The 24,622-nt window shown below is 45.0% G+C and overlaps 1 protein-coding gene across 10 annotated transcripts in view; it reads left to right on the forward strand.

Annotated features, from left to right (window-relative positions):
• Positions 1-24,622, forward strand: part of tns1a (tensin 1a) — a 94,068-nt gene that overhangs the window by 29,172 nt on the left and 40,274 nt on the right. For 8 of the 10 annotated variants that reach the window (XM_030409517.1, XM_030409522.1, XM_030409519.1 and 5 more), the window contains 2 exons: positions 17,029-17,067; positions 19,475-19,516. In XM_030409517.1, coding sequence (XP_030265377.1) covers positions 17,029-17,067; positions 19,475-19,516 — 81 coding nt within the window. Of the gene's footprint in view, positions 1-6,926; positions 7,707-17,028; positions 17,068-19,474; positions 19,517-23,099; positions 23,478-24,622 lie in introns of those variants that run through there. The other 2 variants (XM_030409521.1, XM_030409520.1) reach the window with 2 other exon arrangements.

A 24,622-nucleotide genomic window follows, 5' to 3' on the forward strand; every position in this document is an offset into this window, starting at 1 on the left:
ATGACGGTGATGACGGTAAATGTTTTTAATATATGTGACATGTATTCATACTACAGTAGGTGTTTGCACTGTAATGAATTAAATGTTTATATTCTGGATGGAAAGCGGTTCCTGAGGTCAGTGATGTGATAATTGCTGGATGATTTAGATGGTTTGAAATTGAAATAGTTGTTGATTATCATACGTAGATTTATCAAGACCATATGTGGGCGACCGCTGAACCAATGAGGTCATGTGTTGCCTCTGAGAATGTAAAGAACTAGTTACATTTTTAAAGGCTGATGCTAATTTTTTACCCGACTCGATATCTTCCACATTTTGTATTTGTTCCCCGTGATGTTCATACAAATGTGGTAAGTCTTCTGAAGTTGTATCGCCAACGTGGCGTTAGCTCTTCTTTGTTTTCTCCTGCTGCTTCAGATGCCGTCGACATGACGAGCATTAACGTTGAACCGATTGGTCGAACACTTCCTGAAGAACTTACCTTTAAGTCTTTGGGGTCGAGTTATTAGTCTTGTTTGATTTCGTCACATCGAGTCTAAAGTCCAACTCCATGGACTTCTCTCTGGGTGCAATTTAAACTTACCAACTATCTGTAACAACGTGACATCAGGAGAGACGCTAGAGTTTGATATAAAGGAGCATTAAGTGGCGTTTGTTGACTTCTGTTGGTGACCAGAGAAGTTAAAACAACATGACGAGGTCTCTGGCACCTCAAGGTGGACGTACTCAACTCTATCATCCTGCTGAATACTCTTGCTAAAAGACTCCTGATTGTAATCTTGTTGTCGGTGGAACCATCGCCGATATGTTTCCCCTCTCTCGGTTTCATTCTTCCTCATGTGGTTCTATCATTAAGTTCAAAAGCTTATGAAAACGTCTGTGCAACATCAAAAAGACAGATGTCCACTAATGTGCTTTAATGAAGAATCGTCTCTGGCTAGTTCTTCGTTTTTTCGGTTTTCCCCTCCGTTCCGACCGCAGCCATCTCCGCGTGCGTCGTCTGGTATTGGAGCCCCGAAGCCCGGCGACCGACTCGTTCTATAGACTTAGTGACTTCAGCGTAGTTGTTATGGTCGTCTATAGCGAGGTGGCGGCTCGTCGAGACAGGGGTGTTGTGGCTGGGATACTCCCCGAAAAAATCTGGCCGGACACCCAAGTTGAGGGTTTGGAGACAGAGGCTCTCTGTTAGACGGGAGTCTGGTGTGGACTGTGGCTTCTCTGGAAGTGAAGTTTTGCTGGGAAATCTTGATGTCATAAATCATTCGAGGAGGATTCATTCATAAAAAATGCAGTCTGAAGCACTTCACATAAACGTAGATAATCGTAAAACAAGACAAATAATGAAAACTTGAGTCAAAACAGCAGAAAAAGTTAAAGTTTAAACCAACCATCCGGCAAAAACACATCCTCGTTGATGCACACATCTTCCTCAGAGCATCTTTTCTCTAACCGTAAAAGTTTATGAAGCAGCGTGCCACAAAAAACAGAATCAACTTTTGGGCAAACGCAACCAGATGTCCTGCTGCTGCTACTACAATACTTCTGATGGAAGTTTTAAAATGTTTTCTTAAGCGTGCTGGTTGACGTGACTTGTTCGGCTCCAGGGTGAAACGGATACTGTCATATAGGCCAAAAAACACACATAAACATTCCACCAGAGGTCCATCGAGTGGCTCCAGGTTTGTATTATGTTGCTTGTTGGAGGCTGGAGTGGAGAAGAAGTACTTGTGAATGGAACGAGCCTCTCGGGAAGAGGTGTTGCTCCCAAGTAGGGGGCCAGAACCTGGGTGCTATCCAGGTGGAGTTCATGGACCAAGCGATGATACTCTCCAAGTCATGTCCTCCCATCCCAACGCGCAATTTTGACGCTTTTCCACTTAATTTACCCACTGAAAACAGCTTTTTCTTCTCCTAGGAGCAGAATTTTTGAGAAACCAAAACAACGTGCTGAAAAGCACCAAAAACGCCAAAGGGAACTGCAGAGTTAGCTGCTAATTTTAAACAGATTTTTGACTGAATACATCTTTTACGTTATACAGAATCATTTGATCAATCGTTACCATAAATACATATTGATAAGAGCGTCTTTAAATACTTCTCAAAGAGCCAGTCAACCTATTTGGCTTTATTTTAAGAAGAAAATAATCAAAGCTGAAGCGTTTCGGGACCTAAGACGTTAAAAACATCCTGTATTTTACAAGAAATTTCCAACAGTTTTCTGGAATCAGACCTTGGGAGTCTTTGCGAGGGTAAATTGTTACCTGAACACACATCACAGATTTCTTTTACGAGGACCTCTGGCTGTTAAATTTCATGCTTCTTACCTGCGGTTTATGTCCAGCACAGCAGTGTGTCCGGACCCAGACGGTGTACAGCGCACACGTGTGTCATCACTGTGGCAACTTGCCAATATTTCATGAATGTTTCCCTCTGTTTCGCGGGTTAACTCCTTCAGGGTCGCATGTAGATCAACACCGCCTGGGTGCCGCGTTCGATTTAGCACCAGTGCAACAAAAATATGCAAACAGATCCACCCGGCGGCGCACCATCAGCGTGCTCGTGTGTCGACTCTGTTCTCTCTCACCCTCCCCGTGGAAACAAGCCCTCATTATTCCTTGTGATTTATCCCTGCCGTGTCTTGGAGGAGCCTCCTGGAATGCCGCTGCAGTGGTTTGCGTCGTTTCGACGGGCCGGCGGGTTGGAAGACACAGGCGAGGTTTGGCAGGGAACGGCACAGGCCTGAGAGGAATGACGGGAAGAGGGTTAGGCAAGAAGCTCGAGTGTTCCTCGTGTAAACAACAATGGCGGAGGGTGCTGATTTTAGAAAATGCTGTTTACATGTTTGTGCTTTTAGAGAAAGTGCGGTGCGGTCCGGTGCGACAAGTCATATGTGTCGCCGCCGCAGTTCCACCTCAGCCGCAAGACAAATTTGTTTGGGAAACTCGTTTTGGGAGTACGGCTGTTACGCAAGATATCTGCCAGTTAGGGTCATTTTGACATCGCAGCTCAGCTATTTCTGTTTTGTTTAGCCCTGAGAGCTCAGATTAAATCACTGGAAACATCCATTGAGAGTCGCTGAGCCTAGTCTACGAGATTAAAGACTGCACTTGCATAATATAGAGTAAAGTATATATACACTTTGCAAACTGTTTGTTGACTTCCTGACGATTTAAGCTCGCGATGTGGCTCTTTTTTTTCTACACAAGGTGCTCGGAAGAACCGGCAAAAATTGAAGCGACTGGCGTACACTGTCATTGCTCACAAAATCGAAGGTGAATAAAACTTTTGAGACATTTTGATGCGTAGTTTTTCGCTTTATAAACAAAACGAATATCACTGCGTGGGGGCCCCTGGTGGTTTGGAGGGCCATTGCAGTCTCTGGACGGTGAATATAGAAAATGACCAAGCATGAGTAAAGAAAATAACTTCCAGTTGTCCAGTTTGCAGCAGTAAAGTTCATCGGGCCAAGCCAGAACATCTGAGGTCATCTAATCCAGGTCCTTCTCTTAGTTTAGGGAACAATTCTCACTGCCACCACTTTTCATCACTGTACATTGGCATAAAACAATCTCACGCCTTGTTTACTTATCGCTGGTGTCAGCCGGAGCTGAACAAAGTGCTCCCGCAATCAGGCTTTTTCCACTTCCTGGAGTCGTAGATATTCACAGATCCTGGAGCAGAACAGAGGGGTCGAAACAGGACGGCGAGGAAGTGAGTCACGGCTGCAGTCCAGGAATAAAATAACAGAGGGGTTTGAGACACAAGAAACCAAACTACACATTCATACTTCTGTCTGTCCTGTGGTAGAGGTATTTCACCTCGTTATTTTACCTTAAAATTGGAAAAATGACCCGTGCTATTCCCCCTAAACCTCGAGCTAAGAAAAGTTCATCCTTGTCTTAATGTTCTGAAGCCGATCTGGCACCCCAGCCACATGCTGAACGCCTATTTTTAGAAGATCCAGTAGTTCTTCTGTCACACAAAAGGAAATCCAGGGGATATTATTGCTGTGAGGAGACTCCGACGGTCCCGTTTCATCTCCAGTGGCCCACAATCCTTTTCTGTCAGGCTGAGCTCACTCGCTGCTTACATAACACGAGCACTGATGTGCAAGAAACAGCTAAGCATTTTTAGAAGAAGGAAGGGAACCTCTCCGGGTCTGTACCTGTAGCAGCACACTTTTACTGTTGCAGAGCAGAACTGCTTGTCACCGAGTCCATTCAGGCGCACTCGATCCGGCCCGACTGGAGCTAAGCCGGGCCTCCTCCAGTGCTGAATTTAGAGGTCAAGTTGTTCGGAGGTTTGTAATCCCGGCATCCCGACGTTTTTAATCCAAACACGGGTGGACGTGTGAAAACTGGGAGAGGCCCTTTAATCAGACCTCTGGCAAATGACATGCTCCATGAAACGCAACCCAGTAAGTCTTTCATGTTGCAGGAGTCATGGGTGCGACCGCGTTTAACAGCTTCCTGTAAAACTCTGGACTGTTTATGTAGCTCAACGTGTCGATGATCGGTCGAAAGAGAAACAAAAAGGGATGTTGGACGTGAAACTAAACATGAAAGAGAAAGAAGAGGATGTCAACAGAGGGGTGGAGGGTGGGATTAAAGTGAAGGAATGTTTAAATTCAATTTGTTTTCGCTCCATGATGATTCATTTCAATATCAGTTTATATATAAAACAGCCACGGACTCGGAACCATAACCATCGTTAGCTTCTCTAGCTAATGTTTCCTTGTCCTGCACCCTCAGATGCTGAGCTACGTAGCTAATTTGGCTAGCTAGCTACGACTTGGAACAATTAATTAATAAGTTCACAAAATGTGACAGAATTAAATATTCGCTTTAATAACTTCTGTATGAATTCCTTTATCTATTAGCTTATTATTTACTGATATATACCAATTGCTTATTTACTTACCAATTCAAGTTATTCTATTGAATTTGTTCATTTAATAAAGATAACAATAAATGTTATTTATATTGCACCATTCACAAACAACACGGCTAAAATAACCACCAAAAAAGACAAACATTTGTATAGTTTGAAAAATGATTTTTTTTTTTTATGTAAAGAAATGAATAAGATAATACAAATGAAGTCTTCTGTTATTCATGTATTTCTTTCTTTATTAGTTTCCCTTTGCATTTCTCCCCTTATTTATTGCAACAAATGTCTTTATATCTGTGTTTTCTTTCTGCATTTCTTCTTCATCACAAAAATGTTTCCCTTGTGGTGACAAAAATATTACATTTAAAAGTGTAAAAGTCCAAATGTAACATCGGCATCAACGGATGAAAAGGAGTTGGACTTTAAATCCTCAGTTTTCCCCTTGAACAGGCTTCCAAGTCTCCTTCTCTGCCCTGTTGTGGAGGGTTTTTTTTTTCCTTCTAAGGTTTCCTCCTGTTTTTTTTTTTATCTGTCTTTATCTTCCAAAAGGCGTAAAGGTGCACGGAGCACGACCAAAAACACAGTAAGACGTGCATAGAAGCAGGGATGAGGAGCGTTCAAGAATGTTGGCATGGAAAAGAGAGGCAGCTATCCAAGCATGAGAGTGAAAAAGGTAGAACAGCAGAGAGAGAGGGGGAAGAGGGGGGGGAGATGATGAGGGTGAGGGAGGGAGAAAACGATGAGACACACACACACACACACACACACACACACACATTCAGCAGAGCCAAGCCTCCTCATTCCTCAGCAGCCCTTCACAGAGGCAAGTCTGTTTCCCCGGCGCAAACACGTCACATCAAAGAGCCATCACAGCTCCTCTCCATAGCGACGCCCTTCAGCGCTATAGATGCAGCGGCCGTAGTCGGGAGATAGCGCTGGCAGACAAACGGTACGGGCGGCCTAATAACCGGGTGCTAGCAGATGACTGATGGCCCAATTTAGCTCGGTCCTCGGCTGGAGGTCAAGAGCTGAGTTCAACCCGACGGGAGCAAATATTTTAGAGAAGAGGGATCTCGGGGTTGTCTGTCTGTTGACTCCAGGTTTATTCTGTGTATCTTCATAGATAGAAGCTGTTGACAAGTCAGAGTACAGTTGTGCAACTTTTCTCCAACTCTGAGAGGAATGGTTTTTCTTTTGCACATGCAATTTGGGTTTGCAGTGGCGGACCCAGGCTGTCTGAGGGCCAGGGGCAAGAAAAAGTCTTTGGGCACCAACGTTCATAAAGTTGGGATGCAGCCTTCAGGACATTCTCTAATATTCTCTCCTTTTTAAGGGGATGATAGAGAGACTTTATCCAACCATCGACCGCTGTAGAAGTCACTTTATCCTGTTTTATCGACTGTATGATCCTTAAAAATGGAACATGGCAGAGATGGGAACAGAATACTGAAGATATGTGATTATTATTTTTATATTAAATGCTACATATATATTTGCACATGTTGAGATAAAATGTACACAAACACTAGGAAAAAATAAATGAAAAATAATAGAATGCTTAACATTTCTGCGTTATATGTCTAAAAAAACACTCAACCTTTGTTTTACATTTGGTATAATTGTGTCTTTATCCCAAATGTCTCCAACAATGTTCAAACCCCTGACTTCAGAAATTACATACTGTGGTTTTAGAGCTTTTATTTATTTTTTGTTATTGTCATGCAGGAGCCTGTTAGGATGGTTTTTGCTTCCAGAGACACCAATTTTACCAAATTCATGAAACAAGCATATTTGTATTGAAACATCATCAGCATATTCTGATTATACTGGCCGATTTGTCATAAAACATTGTTTTATTACTTTTATATTTCATGATTTTGCATAGTTTTATGAGAGTTACTTAATTTTATTACCACAAGGATAAAATACTCATAGATATAAACATGTAAAACTACTAGAAATATTCCAGAATTTGTTGATATCACAGCGTTTTGTGGACTTTTTTAACTCAGAATTGAAAACTTTTGTCTACATATCAGGTCTGAATCAAAAACAGACTAAAATAAGATAATATTCAAAAGGAAAAAAAATACTGTTTTTGTTTTTTTTACACATTCATCAGGGGAGTCAGACAATGAGGAAGTGACGCCAACGTCGACAAAACCCAAACTGAGGTCCACAGAAGCCGTATTCACCGGAGAGGTTTTTGCTGCAGTGCAGACACGAGAAGAGGAAAGTTGTTCTCCCTCTCACTCCCTCTATCAAGCATGTGTCAACAGCTACAGAGAGGGAGGAGAGAGAGACGAGAGGGAGGGATACAGAGGGATACAGTTACTGTCTGCCCCCGGACGGCTTTTTTGCTCTCTCGTTTTGGGTACCGGATTCACAAGGAGCCCCCGAGCCACTCTCTTGGCCTTATATAGCGCGTTTCAACATTTCTTGGCAGTTGAGAGGAGGAACGGCAGCCAGCAGCAGCAGCAGCAGCGGCGGCGGCAGCATAAAGAGTGTATCCTGGTCCGGTCCAGAGGCTGCACAGACATCCACATGCTGCACAACACACACACATACACAGAATCGAGTTCAGTAGCTCTCTGGCACGCGTTCGGGATTACTGCTGTTGTTTTGAGCGAGAGGGGCGGGTGAGGAGGAGGAGGAGGAGGAGGAGGAGGAGGAAAGTGTCTGTATTTGGTACTCCCTCCCTCGCTCTGTTCCTCTCCTGGAGGGGGGTGTGAAGGCAGGGAGAATGCAGAGGTAGAGACGAGGCAGAGGGGGAGAGACGAGAGAGCGTGAGAAAAAGTGGCGCCGGCGTGCAGGTAAGACTTCTGGATGGGGAGATTTTTAAGATGCAAGTAGAAGGGGGGGTTTGTCTTTGCTGGATCTTTCTGTGTTTGGCATGTCGGATATGTTCTCTGAACTCCCGAGTTCTTGACATTCTTTCGTGGCTTAAAAAATAGGTCTTAAGAAACAGGACCTCAAGCAACAAAAAAATAAGGGCTTTCCGCTGCATGTTTTTGGATGAAATCAGGTCCCGCAGCTCATGGGAAAGTGGCCCCCATGGGAACCGGGACAGACAGAGTTCACTTGAGTTGCTGTTTGAGCTTTTTTCGCGGCCCTCCCCGACGAGCGGTGATTTGTGGACCGGGAGCAACTGGTCAACACAGCAGGAACAACACGTGTTTTCTCTCTCAGCGTAAACCTGCATCTGTGGTCCGGCGTTGAGGCAGAGCAGCTGGTCAGGTATAGTGTTTGCAGGAAATGTCCTTCCTTTCACTTTTTTTTCCCTCTCTGACACCTTCGAGAGAGGATACAGACTGATGGTGGCAATCATTCACCTCTGACCTTGAGCTAACACAAGGGGCGGCGGTAAAACACGGGCGGTCAAGAGGTCGCGAGGCTTGTATGTCCTGTCTCCCGCTAAAGAGGCGGAAACAACAGAGAGGAATGCGGGTTTATTGCTGCAACGTTTTTGGCATCTTTCTTGAGCGTTTCTGAGGAAGACGCCACCTTGGCATCACACCCTTCAAACTGGTCGTAACTCTCACGGGAAAAGGGTCGACCACTTTCCCCCACCTTGCCCAGAAAACCCTCTCACACCGCCAAACGAGCCCTAACTCATGCCTCCCCCATGTCTCGTAACGGGAAGATGTTCTCAAAGAGTGATGCTGCTATCCCATCCCTCTCGAACTATTTGTCTCTTCCGTCTGCCTTAATAACATACCTAGTTTCCCCTCGGGGCTGTTCATCTTTTGACACATCAGAAACCTTGGCAACCGCGCGAGAGAAAATACCATAAATCGCAGAGAATCATCCCCAAACTCTGATTGCCAAATACAAATTCCTCCTCGTGTGTTTGCGCAGAGATGCCGTTTGTTTTCCCCGCGTCACGCAATCGCATTTGTTTTCCAGATTAAGTTGCGAGATACTCCTGCCGTTCACAAACAGAGAAGCGCGGCTGGTAAACTGCGAGCTGCAGCTGCGTCAGCTCCAAAGTATGTGTTATAAAAGCAGTAGTGACCCGGGGAGGATGGCATTTAACATGCAACCACACAAGAGGCCCTGGGCTGCCCGCTAACTTATTTCTGTCAATAAGTGACAGGCTGGCGAGGAAAAGTGAACGGAGAGAAATTTCAATATAAAGTTACACAATCCGGGTCATTCACACGAAAGCTGCAGACACAAACATAAATTGAGGTTTTTGTGGAATTGCAGCAAAGAAGCGTTTAGGGATCCTTTCGAGCATCCTGTCTTCTAGTGAGTATGTATTTTATTGCGCTTTTCTCTGTGTACACCGTTGATTTTGGCTTGGCGTTGTGTCTTTATTCTCGCCCCACTGTGCTATTAGTGGTCGAATGAGAGAACTCATCCTGTAGCCACCCCTAATTAAACAGGAACTGATAGGCGAGCGTGTCCGGAACAGACCCATCAGCGCCGTCTAACATCGGCTCCATCCAAGTAATGATGAGAACGGGTTTGTTTTCAGCCTTGGTCTTCGTTTCCCACGAGTTAAAGGCCTGAGATCTTGCAAATCAGGTGAATTCTGGTTTGAAACCTGCTTCGAATGTTGAAGCAGCGCTGTGGAACTTTTTAAAGTCACTCTGAAGAATCGATTTTTTGAGTCTCGTTCCCAGGTCGACAAGTAATGCCACTAGGCGTCGGACCCGAGCCATTAACCCAGAGCGTTGGTGTTTGACAGCCTAGAAATGAGACTCGGCCCTGTGATGAAGTGGTGTACTCGGCCCCCCACAATCCTGCAAAGGATAAGTGGTTACAGATAATGGATGGATGGATCACTGGTGGACTCAACAGGGGTACAGAGGGCAAGGGAAGTGCCATCTTGGATGCCCTTCCAGTGGAGAGACAAAGTTTCCTCTAAGGCATAAAAGTGGTGCCATTTATTTTGTTTGCCCCTCAAACATCCTGACTCCACCATTGGGATGGATGATGGATGGATGGATGGAGGCGTAACTACCTATCCCCAGAAAGTTGAATACTACTACTTTAAACCTCTCCCACGATCGAAACCCCACTTAAATGACCTCACATTTATGAAATGCGGTCATGCCCCTCTTGCATAAAACGTCCACATTTGGAGGTTTTCAACCTGTGTCCAACGTGAGCCACAATTGCACATCTGACATTCATCATTTCCTTGTTTAATGGGGTATTTTGTCGTCTGTTGCTTGCAGCGATCTGGTCGTAACCATACGGGGGGGGGGGAGCAGCCAAGCCAGAGCCGGCTCGCCATTCGCTGCGGCTCGACCATGATCAAATAGCTGCTTCCTCAATGATCCATGGTCTTTTGGCCTCTCGTGCCGCCTCTTGATGGAGTTCCTCTGGGCCTCAAACCCAACATCGGCATGTCGGTTTTCGAGGTGAAATAATGCCTTTGTTGGACACAAAGCTGAACTTACTGGCAATCAAAATAGTTGAAATAAGACGGCAATCCTCTGTGATGAATCTCATTGTAAATAACCTCCTGTATGTTGTGGTATATTTTGTCTGAACCACTTAGGGTCGAAGCGAATGCTTGTGCCTGTCGGACCGTTTTTATGCTTATTTATGGTGTGTTAACCATGTGGTAGTGATTTTGTTCTCCTGCGGAAAAATACATCCCCGTCTCGTTTTATCCACAAGATTTAGATAGTGGATTCTTCACTGCTTGGTCGATTTCACGTCACTGAGAAAAGCTCCCAAAGAGTTTTCAAAGAGTCCCTTTTTTTTCGTGAACTTGTCATATGTTCGACCATCACAGGATGGTTTTCCTGCTGCGGGGAGGCCTTGTTAGTGTTGCACTACCGGGTGTTGATGGACGCCAGTGGAAACAGCTGGCAGACAGTGTGTTCCACATTACCAAAACAATTATTTAGATTTCATGTGTATACACGAGCCCATTTGCATCCTGTTTTGGTGCAAAAGCCTCTGAACATGGAGTGGGATGTTCGAGGACTGAACGGCATGTCTCACAGTGTTCGGTTCCAGCAAATAGACCCTTGACAGAATAACATGTTTACAGTCTGGATTCTCTCTTTTAAAGGATATTGGATCATGAGTTTGAAGACTCTCTTATAAATGACAGATAGAGTTTAAGTGGTAAAACTTTCCCACGCAGTATTCGTCTTTGGCGGAGTCATTATTTCTCCATTATTATACTTTTTATATTCTACAGCAGATATTATTTAACCATTGACGGCAGCACTCGGCGCTGCCAGCGACGCACTGCCACCCAGTCGAACATGGTGTGTTACACACTTGACATTATGTCAAAATGTCAGAGCAAGAAAAGGAACACGCTCTCTACCATCACAGCACTCGGCGGATTTATTAGCCCTCCAAGTAAAACAGAAACCCAGCCGATGTTTAAATCCCTCCGAAGGGGCTGTTTGAGCTTCAGTCCTTATTTGGCCCCCGTTTGGAAAGTGAAGAATTTACTTTCTCAGGCAAGCTGCCATCACCGCGGCAGTGGCTCTTGTGTGGGCAGGAGGAGTGCTTGAGGAATTTTGAGTGTGGTTGGACCAATGGCAGGCTTATTTACTGGAGCCAATGGGATGATTTATGCACAGTGGCAAACACATGCTCTCTCCCATCAGTTCAGCTGGAGGAGATCGACAAAGATCAGAGTGATTATTGCGACGCTAGAGGGGTGAAAGGGCAAAAAAACTGTGGGAAGGCTGCAGCATCCCCAAGCTGACGAGCAAAAACAAATTGAAAGTAACTTATAAATTGAAAGGTCCCAGATTCTGCTCCTTTAAAAAAGTGTTTACATACTTATAATCTTAAAAAAAAAAACACATTATTTTTCTCATTGCCGTAGCACCTCTATTCACCCTCTATTTGAATGCTCTGTTTTAGTGCCTGGCCCTTTAAACCCGCTCTGCTCTGATTGGTCAGCTCTCACAGGCCTGAGCAGGCCCCGCCCACATCAACTCTGAAGGTGATTTTGCAAACACGTCTGTGCTGGGGGCGTGGCTGAGGGTGGCGACTGTATCGTTGTGATATCACAAAGTTACAGAAGTCCTGACGGCTCATTTAAAGGCACATTTTCTGAATACTTTGAAGCTTTCACAGCATTTTTATTGCACCTAGACCTGCTTCATAAAGAAAGAGACAGGAATTCTTACTCTTTCGAATATGGGACCTTTAAACTTTAGCAAGGGTTCGGAAAATTTGAGATTTCCTGCTTTTTTATGTATTCTTTGTTTGCATTTCATCAAAAGATAAAAGGTATTGTTTGATGAAATGCAAACAAGGAATGCAAAGTTTGCTGACTAAGCCAGTCTTATTCCTCCTTGGTTATCAGAGGACGCTTGTTCCGGCCCGTTTGAAGTGTATGAGAGCGAAGAGAAACCAGTTCATCACTATCCTGCTTGAACTGCAGAGCGCTCTCTCATTATACAATGATTCAACCCAGTGGACCGGGCTCCAGAGTCGTGCTTTGATATCCTGCTCCCTCCCGTTTCCATATAAACCCACTTGAGTACTTGAGCAGCGCTTTTGCAGAAATCATTAAAGCTCTCGCTGATCCGCGCTCTTATTGTGAAGGGGATGGGAGATCAAGAAAGAGGAGAGGAAGCTCGGCGTGTCTGTCGAGACTCACCTGAGACATTTGACCTTTGCCGCGGGTAATTCAACGACGTCCCGCCTCGGCTCACCTCTGTTTGCCCCCTAATGAGGCCTCTCGGCTGGGTTGAGATTGCGGAGGGGCCCCCCCGGTGGCTCGCTTGACTCCTTGTTCTAGTTCAGTGGCTTCCCAGACGCCCCTTGTGACTCGATGAGATTATAAGCTCCCTGTTTTAAAAGCCTAAACCCACTTTGAATTTCTTTCTCTCGCTGTTGGAGAGTTTTCTTTGTGGTCTGCTGGTCACTTTGCTTGGAAGCGGTTGGGGGGGAATCACACGGAGGTCGAAGAAAAGTTCGAAACTCACTTTATTTTAAGTGGAATCAGAGCGTAAAATGAGCAATATCTGTCAGATAGAGAGAAATTGATGAAAAGACTGTTTATCCTGATAAGTTTTTAGACAAAAAAAGACAGCATGATTCATCACTTCGTATGTATTATGGTACATATGCTGTATGCACAGATAAAGACAGGGCGATCCAAAGGACCCTTGAACTGGATAATTTTACAGGTGGCACAGATGCGGTTGCACAAACAAATCGCAGACGGAGGAGGATGGAAGCGTGTGGCAGGGCCTCTCGGAGATTCCTACTCTTTTATCCGTCTGAGCTGGTTGAAAACCACGTGAAGCCTGCATTAGTCCGGCTTCCAGCCTCACCCGCCATATAAGGATGAAGTCAGGGAGGCTGTTGTTCTCTCGCTTAGTTGCATGATGATGCGTTGAGGATTTTGAGTTCTACTTTGAAGGAATGCATGATTACGAAGTCTGTATTTTGTCTCTGTCTGCTCTCCTCTCATGACTAAGTCTGTGATAATATTTGCGGGCGATGCTCGCGTCCTTGAAAGCCGTTTTTACTTGCGCGAAGAAGTAATCCATCGTGACCAATGGTCTGGTTTCTCTGGATGTAAACACACAGTAGCTGCTGAGACTCAAAGTCATCGCTGCACCCTCCTGACCTTTAGATCAATACTGGAGGGAGTCATCATCAGGACATTTGCAGGCGTATGCTACAGTACAGCGCACAGAACAGCACCGCCTGTCAGCTGTAAATAAAGGCAGATGCTTTTGCTGTGAGGCCCCGGGGCCACTGGGACCGCCAACACCGATATATTAATGTCAGGCGCGGCCTCGGGTAGTGTAGGAACAGTAAAGAGCGTGCATGAACAGACTCGCTTCCGGCTCCGACTTCGTCCACTTTTAGTCATGTAGTTTGGCGTTAGCTGTCCTGCTAAACTGCTCTTTTATAATACAGCGGTGGGAAGATGGAGGTGGGTGTTAAAGGGATATTCCGGTGTAAGTTTAATCCATGGTCTAACACACCGTGAAACTGTGTTAGACTCCCTCTCGAGAGATCAAGTTAGCAGACCGCTAATTTACAGAGTTTTATCAACCTCAGAAACGACCGCACGACAACAATACACTGCAGTAAATGGATCCAAATATAAACCGCCACCAAAAAGCCACAAATAATGCTCAGAACAGCACCAAACTTCAGCAACAGTACAAATAGGGTCTCAGCACATAGTCCGGGGCATCTAACCTCCGCTAGCTTAGCTGGATTTCTACTGAAAAGCTGACTAAATGTACCACTCTTCTGCAGCAGCTTCCTGTTGACGGAAAGTCCCTGACGAGTCGATTACCGAGTGCAGTAGAGTTCCGTGGCTCATGGATGAAAATGTATGATTATGACTCCATGGAAAAGCAATCAAAGTTCATATGTGTCTTACCTGCCAGTTTATAACAGTTATTATCGAGAGCGGACAGGGAAAAGAACGGAATTGAGTATTTCTAACCGCACTCGGTAATCGTTCGCGTCAGGACTTCCCCGACCCGGAAGCTGATGGAGGAGAGTTGAACTCTGTTTTTAGCTTCCCAACAGAAATCCAGCTAAGCTAGCGGAGGTTAGATGCCCCGGACTATGTGCTGAGACCCTATTTGTACTGTTGCTGAAGTTTGATGCTGTTCTGAGCATTATTTGTGGCTTTTTGGTGGCGGTTTATATTTGGATCCATTTACTGCAGTGTATTGTTGTCGTGCGGTCGTTTCTGAGGTTGATAAAACTCCGTAAATTAGCGGTCTGCTAACTTGATCTCTCGAGAGGGAGTCTAACACAGTTTCACTGTGATTTAGACCATGGATTAAATTTACACCGGAATATCCCTTTAAAGGAACAGTTCACCTCAAAGAAATGTTTGGTTGAACTTGCCCTTAAACATGCATATCAGGAGCAGAACAAAGTGCCAGTCAGTACATCTCAGTGTTTTCAGCTTCCACTAACGCAGCATCGAAGTAAACAACTGGTCAGCTGCTCGTGTTTTGGGTTTCGGCGCTGATCGGTGGACTGATGCCATCACATGGCACGTCAGCGCGCGCGGGGGGTGGGATCTGCTCCGCCGCGATGTTATCCAGCGGCTGCACTCTGATACGCTTGATGATAGCATTACAAAGTCAATGAGTCTTTTGTTTTCCCAGAGCAAACTAATTACGGCGGCTTCCTTCCTTCCCCGGCCGCGTCTGTCGCCTGCTGATAGCGCGCTCTCATCTCGCCGCTCGCACACATCCGTCAGCTCGCGACGCGTTGAGAACCGCTAGACTTTAATGTGCATCCATGAGCTCCCGCGTGTGTGCACAGCGGAGTAAATACAATCAGGTGGAAGTCGCTCAGCTCAGAGTGCCTGTTTATGCATCGTAATCAGCGCAGAGGGTGACACAGACTATTAGGAGCCTGTCACGGATACTATGAGCACACTATTTCTGCCCTAACTGCTATTTAAAGATGCTACATGTAGTATTGCAACATCAGGAAATCAACACGGCTCTTATTTTGAGGTGATAGTATAATTAGGGGACAAGTGATACTGTTGCTGGGAGGTCTGGCAACAGGTACCAGGCCTCCTCCGCTCTGCATTTTTATGGGAGCGGTGCGCCACGCAGCCGCATTTGTGATATTTGGGAAACCTGCTGTTGTTTTTAGCGAGGAAACATGTTGTTGCACAGCAGAAAGCGGGGACAGGACGCCGTTTCACAAGGCGAGCAGAGCTGGAGCTTTCCGTTCGTCTCGCAGTTGCGGTTTGAGAGGGAGGCGGATGGTAGAATCAGAGCAGACTGGAGAGAGAGACGGAGCTGACCTGAGATCAGGGGCACTGCAGCAATGTCGGTAATCATAAATATACACCCAGCTGGACATCGTGATATAAAAAGTTAGTGCGTGGCGTTAAACAGCAGTGGCGCTGAGTCATTTCACCAAATGAAGCATCTGAAATCTGCAGGTTTATCGTGAAAAAGAACCGCTTGCAAGTCATGCTAACACTTGGATATTTGATCTCATTAACAATTTTTCAAGAAAAACAAAATACTAAATATTGGATGGGACCACCTTCTCGGAAACCAGGATGTGCTGCTTTTCTTCTTCATATATGATGTAAACTGAATATCTTTGGGTTTTAGATCGTTACTCACATTATGCTCTGGGAAAATGTGACTTATTCGATTAATCAAGAAAAGAACCAGTGGATTAATCAATTGTGAGAAGAGAGTGTTTAAACTAAAAGCTCCAATACGTCCTGACCAAAACCACTCACATAAAATATTATTCGTTGCGAAAGAAAAACATAATGAAACACACCTCAAACAACTTCTACGACGTCGTTACAGGTTTCAGCCCGTCGTAACCGTCTGTCGGAGGAGAAATGACTGAAGACTAACCGAGTGATCAATCTCCCAGTCGCCTGACGATGTCACCTCCTGGAAAGTCAAATACATTGTGTAGTCTGATCCTGACATATGTACCGTTTGGTCCGACATGTGTTGAAGGTGCGTTCAGAGTCACGGGGCAGGTCAGGAGAACACCAGGCCCCCGGCGCCCTCGGCTTCAAGATAAAGCTGTGTGTCATCGACCTAATTTAATGCACATTTTGCAGTATTGCATCTAGAAAAGGTCGATAGAAGGGGTCAAATTGACGAGCTTGAGCTGTTCTTTGGCTTTTTTTCAAAACAAGAGAGCTGATGCGTTTTAAATGAGACTGAACTACTGTAAGAATCAGAGAACAAACTGGTTTTTCGTGCGTGTTTTTTTGGAGCTGAGTTGTTACTTGGTGCAGGTGAAATTGCTTTAGCCATGCTTGATGAGGCACTTTGTGTTCGCCCGGCTTCTCTCGGACATTCTGATGAGCGTAAAAAACATCACGCAGAAGGAGTTATAGAGTCATATTGTAACGCCGTAACCCGTGTTTGTCTCTCAGATGTCTGGAACGGCCCTGACATGTTCTCCCCCCCGCACAGAGGAACAGTCAGAAAGCTCCTGTTTTCTGATGCGGTGGTTATTTCTGTCCTGTTTTGGGGGGCGATTCGGGGACACTCAGGCATTCAGGAGGAAAACATCCAGAGATGTCTCTCCCTCTCTGTTTCTGCAAAAATAAATTCTTACAGTTGTGTTTTTTCAGGCTGAAGCGCTGCAGAGAAGAGAACGTATGAAAGCTTTTTTTCCTGACTCACGATTGCTCTTTTTCTCCTCTTTCAGGTCACCACGTCATGTCAGACAACCACCAACTATGAGCTGGTGAGTGTTACCGTGTGCATGTGTGAGTTTGTGCAGTAAGTGTTAGACTTTGTGTACAAATGAGACCATCACAGACGCTTTTAAAGAACTTCCTGACCTGAAATTGCCTCCGTGATGCAGCAATCCTTCCTGTAACTGCGGCAGAGGGAGTGTTGTGCTGGAGGTCAAAGGTCAGACGCTATAACCATAAGAGCTTCCTCTCTTTCCTGTCCAACAAGACACCTTCCGCGTCCTGTTTCCAGCTGTAGAGGCGATGAGACGTCGTAGGGAAATATATGAGCAGCTAACAAAGCGAATCAAACCGTGACTTTTGATTTGAAATTCAGAAATCTCATAAAGTAGCCGACAAAAATGTGTCTGTGAGGACTTAAAGGTGCTCTGTGGAGTTTTCTTGCTAGCAAACTTTCTGTTTACATTCACCGTTGCTCATTAAAATGCATCGTTTACATGCTTGAGGTTTAAAAAAGTCATTGAATTCCTGCCTCATTAACATTTGCAAGGTCGAAGTTTGAATCCTGCGTTGTTTTCATCCTTCTTCTCTTCGTCTTCGTTCCCTTTGTTGGCGCATTTTTGCAGTTCTTGGCGCATCAGTGGAAAAAAGGTGAAAAACATCGGCAGGAATTTGGCTCGAGTAACTCGCACCCTCTTTTTATGTGTTGCAGTGTTTAGCAGTTTTCTCATATTTACATTTTTGAACCTATTATTCTTTAATTGAGAAGACTCCGGAGAGTAACATGGACTGGGAATGACTCGTGGTAAAGTTCCCCAGCTGGAAAAATGTTCATATCAGCGCATATCAGACGTCAAATACGCCGATAACGATAAATCTGTAATAGACCAATATAGCTGATAATATCACCCCACAGAGTAACTACATGGTCAGTTTGGTTGGAAGACAAAAGCATCCGCAGACCTTAAATCACTATTTTGGTTGGAGACTTTCTGAGACGCTGTGTTTAAATGTTTCTCATCAAGTAGAAGAGGACAGATACTGAGCTCCAGTCTGAGTGATTATTCCCCTTTTCCTCTAGGGGTTGCTCCTTTACAAGAGAAAATGTGATTTATGCCCCGCAGCAGCGAGGCTCGAGTCATTTTCACTTTTAACGAGCCTCAAATAAGAGTTGTCATTCACGTCCGCAAAGAATGCGCGCCCGGCGAGCGGCGGGACGTGATTAGAAAACCAGCAGGAACTGCGATTTGATCATTCTCCTGATTACAGCTCAATATCCTTTCAAGTCAAATAAAATAGCGGCGCAGTCGCTCCTGTTTTATATTTCAAGATTAACCGCCGATGATATGACCAAATTAGGGACATTCCAGGCTGCAGTAACTACTTCTTAGTTATTTACTTTGGACGCTGGCTTCTTTTAAATGACTGCAGCAGCTTGTTAAACAGTCCCTGGTTTTGTTTATAGAGCTCGCATCAGGCCTCAGACGCTGCGCTCGACTCCAGTAAGACATTTTCCTTAACACATGGATCACTGTCAAGCTCTGTCTGTGTGTGCGTAGGCAGGCAAACACACTCTCTGGCCCGTTCCTGTTCCTCCATCCCTGCTTCTCCCGGTTAGCTCTTTAATTTCTTACATCCACATTTTTCTTTTGCAACCAGCAACCAAACCTAAAAGCCATTTTTTCACCATTTCCCCAATGTACTGGATGAAAAATGGAGCTTGCAAGCCTGAAAAATGAAGCCAGTGCTGTATTTTCAAGTGGTTCCCAAAAAAAAAGGATTCTATTTAAGCTTATGAGAAAATGTCCCTACTTCTCACTGGATTTATTACCTGAGTAAACAGTTTCCTGATGAGCTTATGGTCTCAGTTGGTAGTTCTTCAACACAGCATGATGTTCATTTAGTAAATTATGGTCCCATTTAAAGTAACATGACATATAAAGGAGGTTATGTTTTAGGGCGTGGCTTCCTGATTGACACCCCGTTTTCTTGGGTCCTCAGTCCGATCCAGTCAGCGTCCTTTCTGGCTTCACTCTATTGCCCAAATATGGTCAATTCTGGCTCCAAATAACCAAGATGGCAACAGCCGTGATGCAAAACCGTAAAACAAATATTTCATGAGTAGACGGTATCATTCAAATAACAATTTATTGACGGGAAAGAGTTTCAATCCACTGACTTGAGGTCATTAGATGTGGCCGACAGCAGCGGAAGAAATACAGTTAGGGAACCTGGAGTCAAATAACGAGTGTATATGTATGTCAGGAATCGAAGAGACGGGATATTTCCTTCAGGGTTAATAGAATGACTGCGTGTCTGACAGGAACAGAGAGGCGGAGGTCTGTAAAAGATGCCGTCGCTCCACCCTCTCGTCCTCTCACTCACCGTGTTGTGTCTTCCTCGGTGTGAACAAAACAATGACTAACCCGCCGACTCTGTCTCGCTTTTCCTCTGCAGCCTGCCACTCCTCAGCTGCCGTTAAAGCATGTAGATACACCGGTAAGTCACTCCTTCTTCTTCTATTCACGTTGGTGGCCAAATGTATATGGACACCCTTTTACATGTATGTTTGTGCACTTTTAGTTAGTGCTTGTTGGTAAAAATGCCATTTCTCAAAGACAATGTCCCTGTGCACAAAGCCAAGTCCATAAATAAATGGTTTTCACAGTCTGGTGTGTTCGCAATTGACTTGCCCGCACAAAGCCCTGACCTCAGCCCCCCGTCTGACACCTCTGGGATGAACTGTGAGCCAGGCCTTGTCACCCGACATCAGTGGCTGACCTCAGTTAAGCTCTTGTGGCTGAATGGGAGCAAATCCCCGCAGTCGGGTTCCCGAATCATGTGGAAAGCCTGAAACCAGAAGAGTGGAGGCAGATTAATGCCCACGGTTTGTCCAACAATCACGTATTTGTTCTGGTGTCCGCATACTTTTGGCTAGGTAGTGTTCTTAGAATGAATCTCTTCCTTCTTCCTTGAATCTAAAGGGAAATGATAAGTCTTTGGTTGAGAAGTGACTCAGCTGCCGTCCTGAGAGATGCTATATTTGTTGTATCCGTCCTCTCACCACCTGTTCCCTGCACACTGCAGAAGGTGGCAGCACCACGCAGTACATGCTGTACCACGAGGGGCCAAAACTGAAATTCAAAGGTCTGCTGAGGGCATAAAGCAAAGAGCTACTGCAGCTTATTTGATTGTGGAGATGCAGAATATGTGGATTTCCTTAAATTTACTTAAAAATATAAAATTATTAGGGATCCTGCATCTGTTTTTTAACCTTTAAATGAGACATAAGCTCATTTTCAGGTTCATAAATGATGTTGGGTTACTCGTAAATGGTTTAAGTGTTATTAAACGCAGCAATTTATGAGTTTATTTTCATTAAACCGTGGAAAAAGTCCATGGTTTCTCCAGCAGCGCAGCCCTGACTCAGTACAGCCAGGTGGCCCGAGGTAAATGTTTCATCCCTTTGCTCTGTTTGGTGCCAGTGTAAAGAAATATTTGGTGCATACCTCACAGAATGAGAAAAGCTGCCGTGACATCTGTTGCTGCCAATTCTGTGCAAATTGCGCCTCGTCCGTGCCATAAATCGCTGCCAAGGCCTGGCTCGAGACGAGGCGCGCACGCATGTTTAGCCTGACATTGCTAAACTGTAGAGGGCGTGGGCACGGGGGCGGTGGGTTTCCAAGAAGGCACCATTCCAGAAAAATAAAAGAGGAGAGAATAATGTAAAAGGACAACAGTTTATTCAAGGGAGCGTTCGCGCAGGCCAACATTTGTTGGCTTGTTTGAATTGGGTTTTTTTTTTCAGATTACAAGGGCTCCCTTGTCTTTATTCTTCCCTTTCATGAAACCAGAAGCAACATTTATCCGGATGATAAAACGCAGCACTGATGTCTTGCATCCCTGTTTTCCCTCTCCTCTCTTTTTGTGAGTCACGGCCGTGAGTCAGCGTTTTTGCGTCAGATGTCGCCTGAGTGTTTAGATCGGCGGCAGAAGTTCGGTGGTGACTCAGAGCGGGATTATAAACACAGATCGGTCTGTGTACACCAGTGTGTGCGGAGATTAATTCACAGTCTGTCTGTTTCTTTCACAGTGAAAGAGAGAAGACATAATAAGCAGCGACGGATGTCTTCAGTTTACTGTCACATAGAGGAACGCTCAACCGAAATGTGTATTCAGTGTCGCTGACTGTAGCCTTGAAAAGTTAGCGCGCTAGTTTGCTTTAAGGTCGTTTAAATGGTAAATGGTCTGCATTTTTATAGCGCTTTTCCAGTCTAACGACAGCTCAAAGCGCTGTATAACACATGCCACATTCACCCATTCACACACACATTCATACACTGATGACGGAGGCTGCCATGCAAGGCGCCAACTGCTCATCAGGAGCAATTTGGGGTTCAGTATCTTGCTCAAGGACACTTCGACATGCAACTAGGGGGAGCCGGGATTCGAACTGGTGACCTTTGGATCACTAGACGACCCGCTCTACCCACTGAGCCACAGCCGCCTCTTTACTAGATTATTGGCTGTTAATCCATACGCAGATTTTTTTTCAAACGTTCCCAAAATACAACTTTATGATGATTTATGAGCATGCTTAGTTAGCTGCTTGCTTTTCTTGTTAGTAACCAGTAAGTCCACGCAAAAACGGCTAACGGCTAACAGCTAACCGCTAACCGTGCAGGTAACAAACAGCGTACTAGTTGTTTTTTACTAGTTTATTTTAGCCGTCCATCTACATGTTGATCATGTGAATTTCCTGTTACTTTTGGATAAATCTGTGTAAGTGGACACAGGTTTCCAAGTGCAACAAGACGTCTATATCAATTGCACAACAGCAGAAAGAATGGATTGAACGCTCAACCAAAATATGTATTCAGTGTCGCTGATTGTAGCCTTGAAAAGTTAGCGCGCTAGTTTGCTTTAAGGTCGTTCACTAGATTATTTGCTGTTAATCCATACGCAGATTTTTTTTCAAGCGTTCCCAAAACTCAACTCATTAGCTGTTTGCTTTTGTTAGCAACCAGTAAGTCCATGCAACAAAGGCTAACTGCTAACCGCTAACCCTGCAGGTTTTTTACAATCTTATTTGCCATTCATCCACATGCTGATCATGTGAATTCCCTGTTTCATCGTTGGCACATTACTTTGGGATAAATCTGTGCAAGTAGACGCAGGTCTCCAAGTGCAATAAGACGTCTATATCAATTGCACAACAGCAGAAAGAATGGATTGATGGTCGACAAGTAGCGACGTCCTCTTTTGCAACAGCAGGCAACAGGGTTCATGGGAAATGTGGGTGTGATTATGAGAAATGCAAAGTACTAAAAATACCGAGACCGAGTCTACTAATTGTCATGACCATGCTCTTGTTTTTTTTTACTGTAATTACAGAAAGTTGTCACAAACAATCTGACAGTGATATATTGGTGTTTAGGAGTAAAGACGCTTTTAAGAGGCCACTTCCATATAAAAAAAATTAATTAATTGCATCCTCGTTGGTCCAACTTACGAGATATTTGTTGTCTCGATCTGGAATCCTTCCCTGCACCATCCTACGCTGCTCTCCGTTTATGTCTGAGTGTGCGTCGCACATGGCCCGAAGGGGGGGAAGCGCTCGTGGAATGTTTATTTGGTTAGTCCGTATAGGAAAAAAGTACATCCATGGTGGTTTTGAGTCGAATCGCCCCATTGTGACTGTAATTGAGTCAATGTGGGGGCCTGTTTTATGGGGATTATTTAAATCAGTCTCTGGCTCGGGAGAGGATAGAGAGTGAGTAGAGTCATGAATGTGAGCCCCGGGCGCTGTCAATCAAAACCGCTATTGTAGACTTTTACGACGAGGAATAATAAAAAAAGTTTTATCCAATTTCACAAACGCTGGTTCTTTATTTTACGCTTTGGCAACCTGTCGCTGGATTCTGTCGCTGGATTCTGTCGCTGGATTCTTACAAGCAATTAAGGTCAAACGGACAGGACCTATACTGTACACAAACACACAGCTCGGGAGGAAGAAAGGGAGTCAAGACGAGAGAGGCGAGGAGAAGGGGGGGGGGAGTCAGAAATAATGAGAGATAATGAGAGCGTGGGAGGAGTAGTTCCAGAGAACACAAAGTGGGCATGAGGGAGAGGACGAGAGACAGCGGGAGAAAGTCGGGAGAAGACGGTCGAGGAGGAAGAATGCATAATCGTATATTACATCATCGAAGATGAAGTTTGGCACCAACAGCGTCCAACAGAGTCTGGCATCTTTCTTCTATCGAGGAGCTGAAGCTACGTTGTTTTGATGCAAATAAAATGACACTGGAGGAGCAACACCATGCGTGATAGCCACAGTTTATAATCCAGATATTAAAGCATCGAGCGGTTGGTAGTCATGCCTCTGGGCAGCTCCATCCGGAGGCGCTTCGCCCACCTGCGGTCCTCCTGGAGGTGGAGCACCGGGCTCCTGTTCGGCAAGGTAGGCCACGCCCACACAGGAAGTCTGAAACGCCGCAAAATGTTCTTTTGTTTTGGTTGTTGAGTGCTTAAAAAATGCATGATTCTGAGCTGGAAAGGTAGCTGCTGTCCTATCACATCGTCTTCCTCAGCAGATGGATTTGTGTTTCTCTTTCATGAAATGTATCTTGAAATGTGCAACAAATAACTTCATTTCTTTGAAGCATACAGTCAGCATTATTCTGTATTTATATTCAAGTCAACATGTCTCATAAAATGACCAAATTATTCAAAGTATTAGCCTCTTTCTCAGTACTTTCAGGCTTACGTCATGCGAGACAACAACATTTTTTTTGGCCAGCTTCCAAATTAAACTTTAATTGATACTCACTCTGTATTATGAGTAGCTTTATTTAAATGCATTTACTTTAATATCTTTAAGCTCTGAGCACTTCTTCCACTTCTGGACTTCACTTTCTGGACAACAGTGGACCTCTGTGGTACTGAAGAATAAGATATATCAAGCTTTGGCTACACAGCAGATGCATACATTATTAATTTAGGCATTTTAAATGTTTTCTTTGTGACGATGAAGAGGCAGCCTGTAGCTGTGAGAGCTCGGCTTTCTCATGTGGAACATAAAAAAAAACACACTTTTAAACGGCCTCCACTTTCCATGCCGCATTGGCTTTCACGAGGCGTTCACGCACCCGTGTTGCTACAAGACAACAGATTGCTCCCGGGGATGTGAAATGTAGCGGCGTAACACCCCCGAAAGCCCCCCGTGCGAACAGGCTGTTTCATTTTGCTGAAGCACCGGCGTCCGCGGTCCGCCTAGCATCTGGTTCCTGTCAAATCACGGAGAATTATGCTTCCCATTTTGGCTCTCGGGGGTGGGATTAGCTTCATCTGGAGAGCTCCGGGGTGTGTGTTTAACCTTGCGCCATGATTACAGACCCTTCTTTTCCTATATTGCTGTTTGAACCACTTGACCAGCGATACGGAGAACTCACTCTGTTGTGACGTGGGAATAAAAGCAGAGGACGTCTGTGAAGATGAACTCAGCTGTCGTTCCATCTTCTTGGATGGCTTCATCTGTGTGATGGCAGCTGACTCGCAGAGACAAGTTCCCCCCCCCTGGGCCGACAAACAGTGAGAGGAAGAGCC

This window comes from Sparus aurata, chromosome 24 (genome assembly GCF_900880675.1).
Source record: "Sparus aurata chromosome 24, fSpaAur1.1, whole genome shotgun sequence".
In the NCBI taxonomy this organism is placed as follows: Eukaryota; Metazoa; Chordata; class Actinopteri; order Spariformes; family Sparidae; genus Sparus; species Sparus aurata.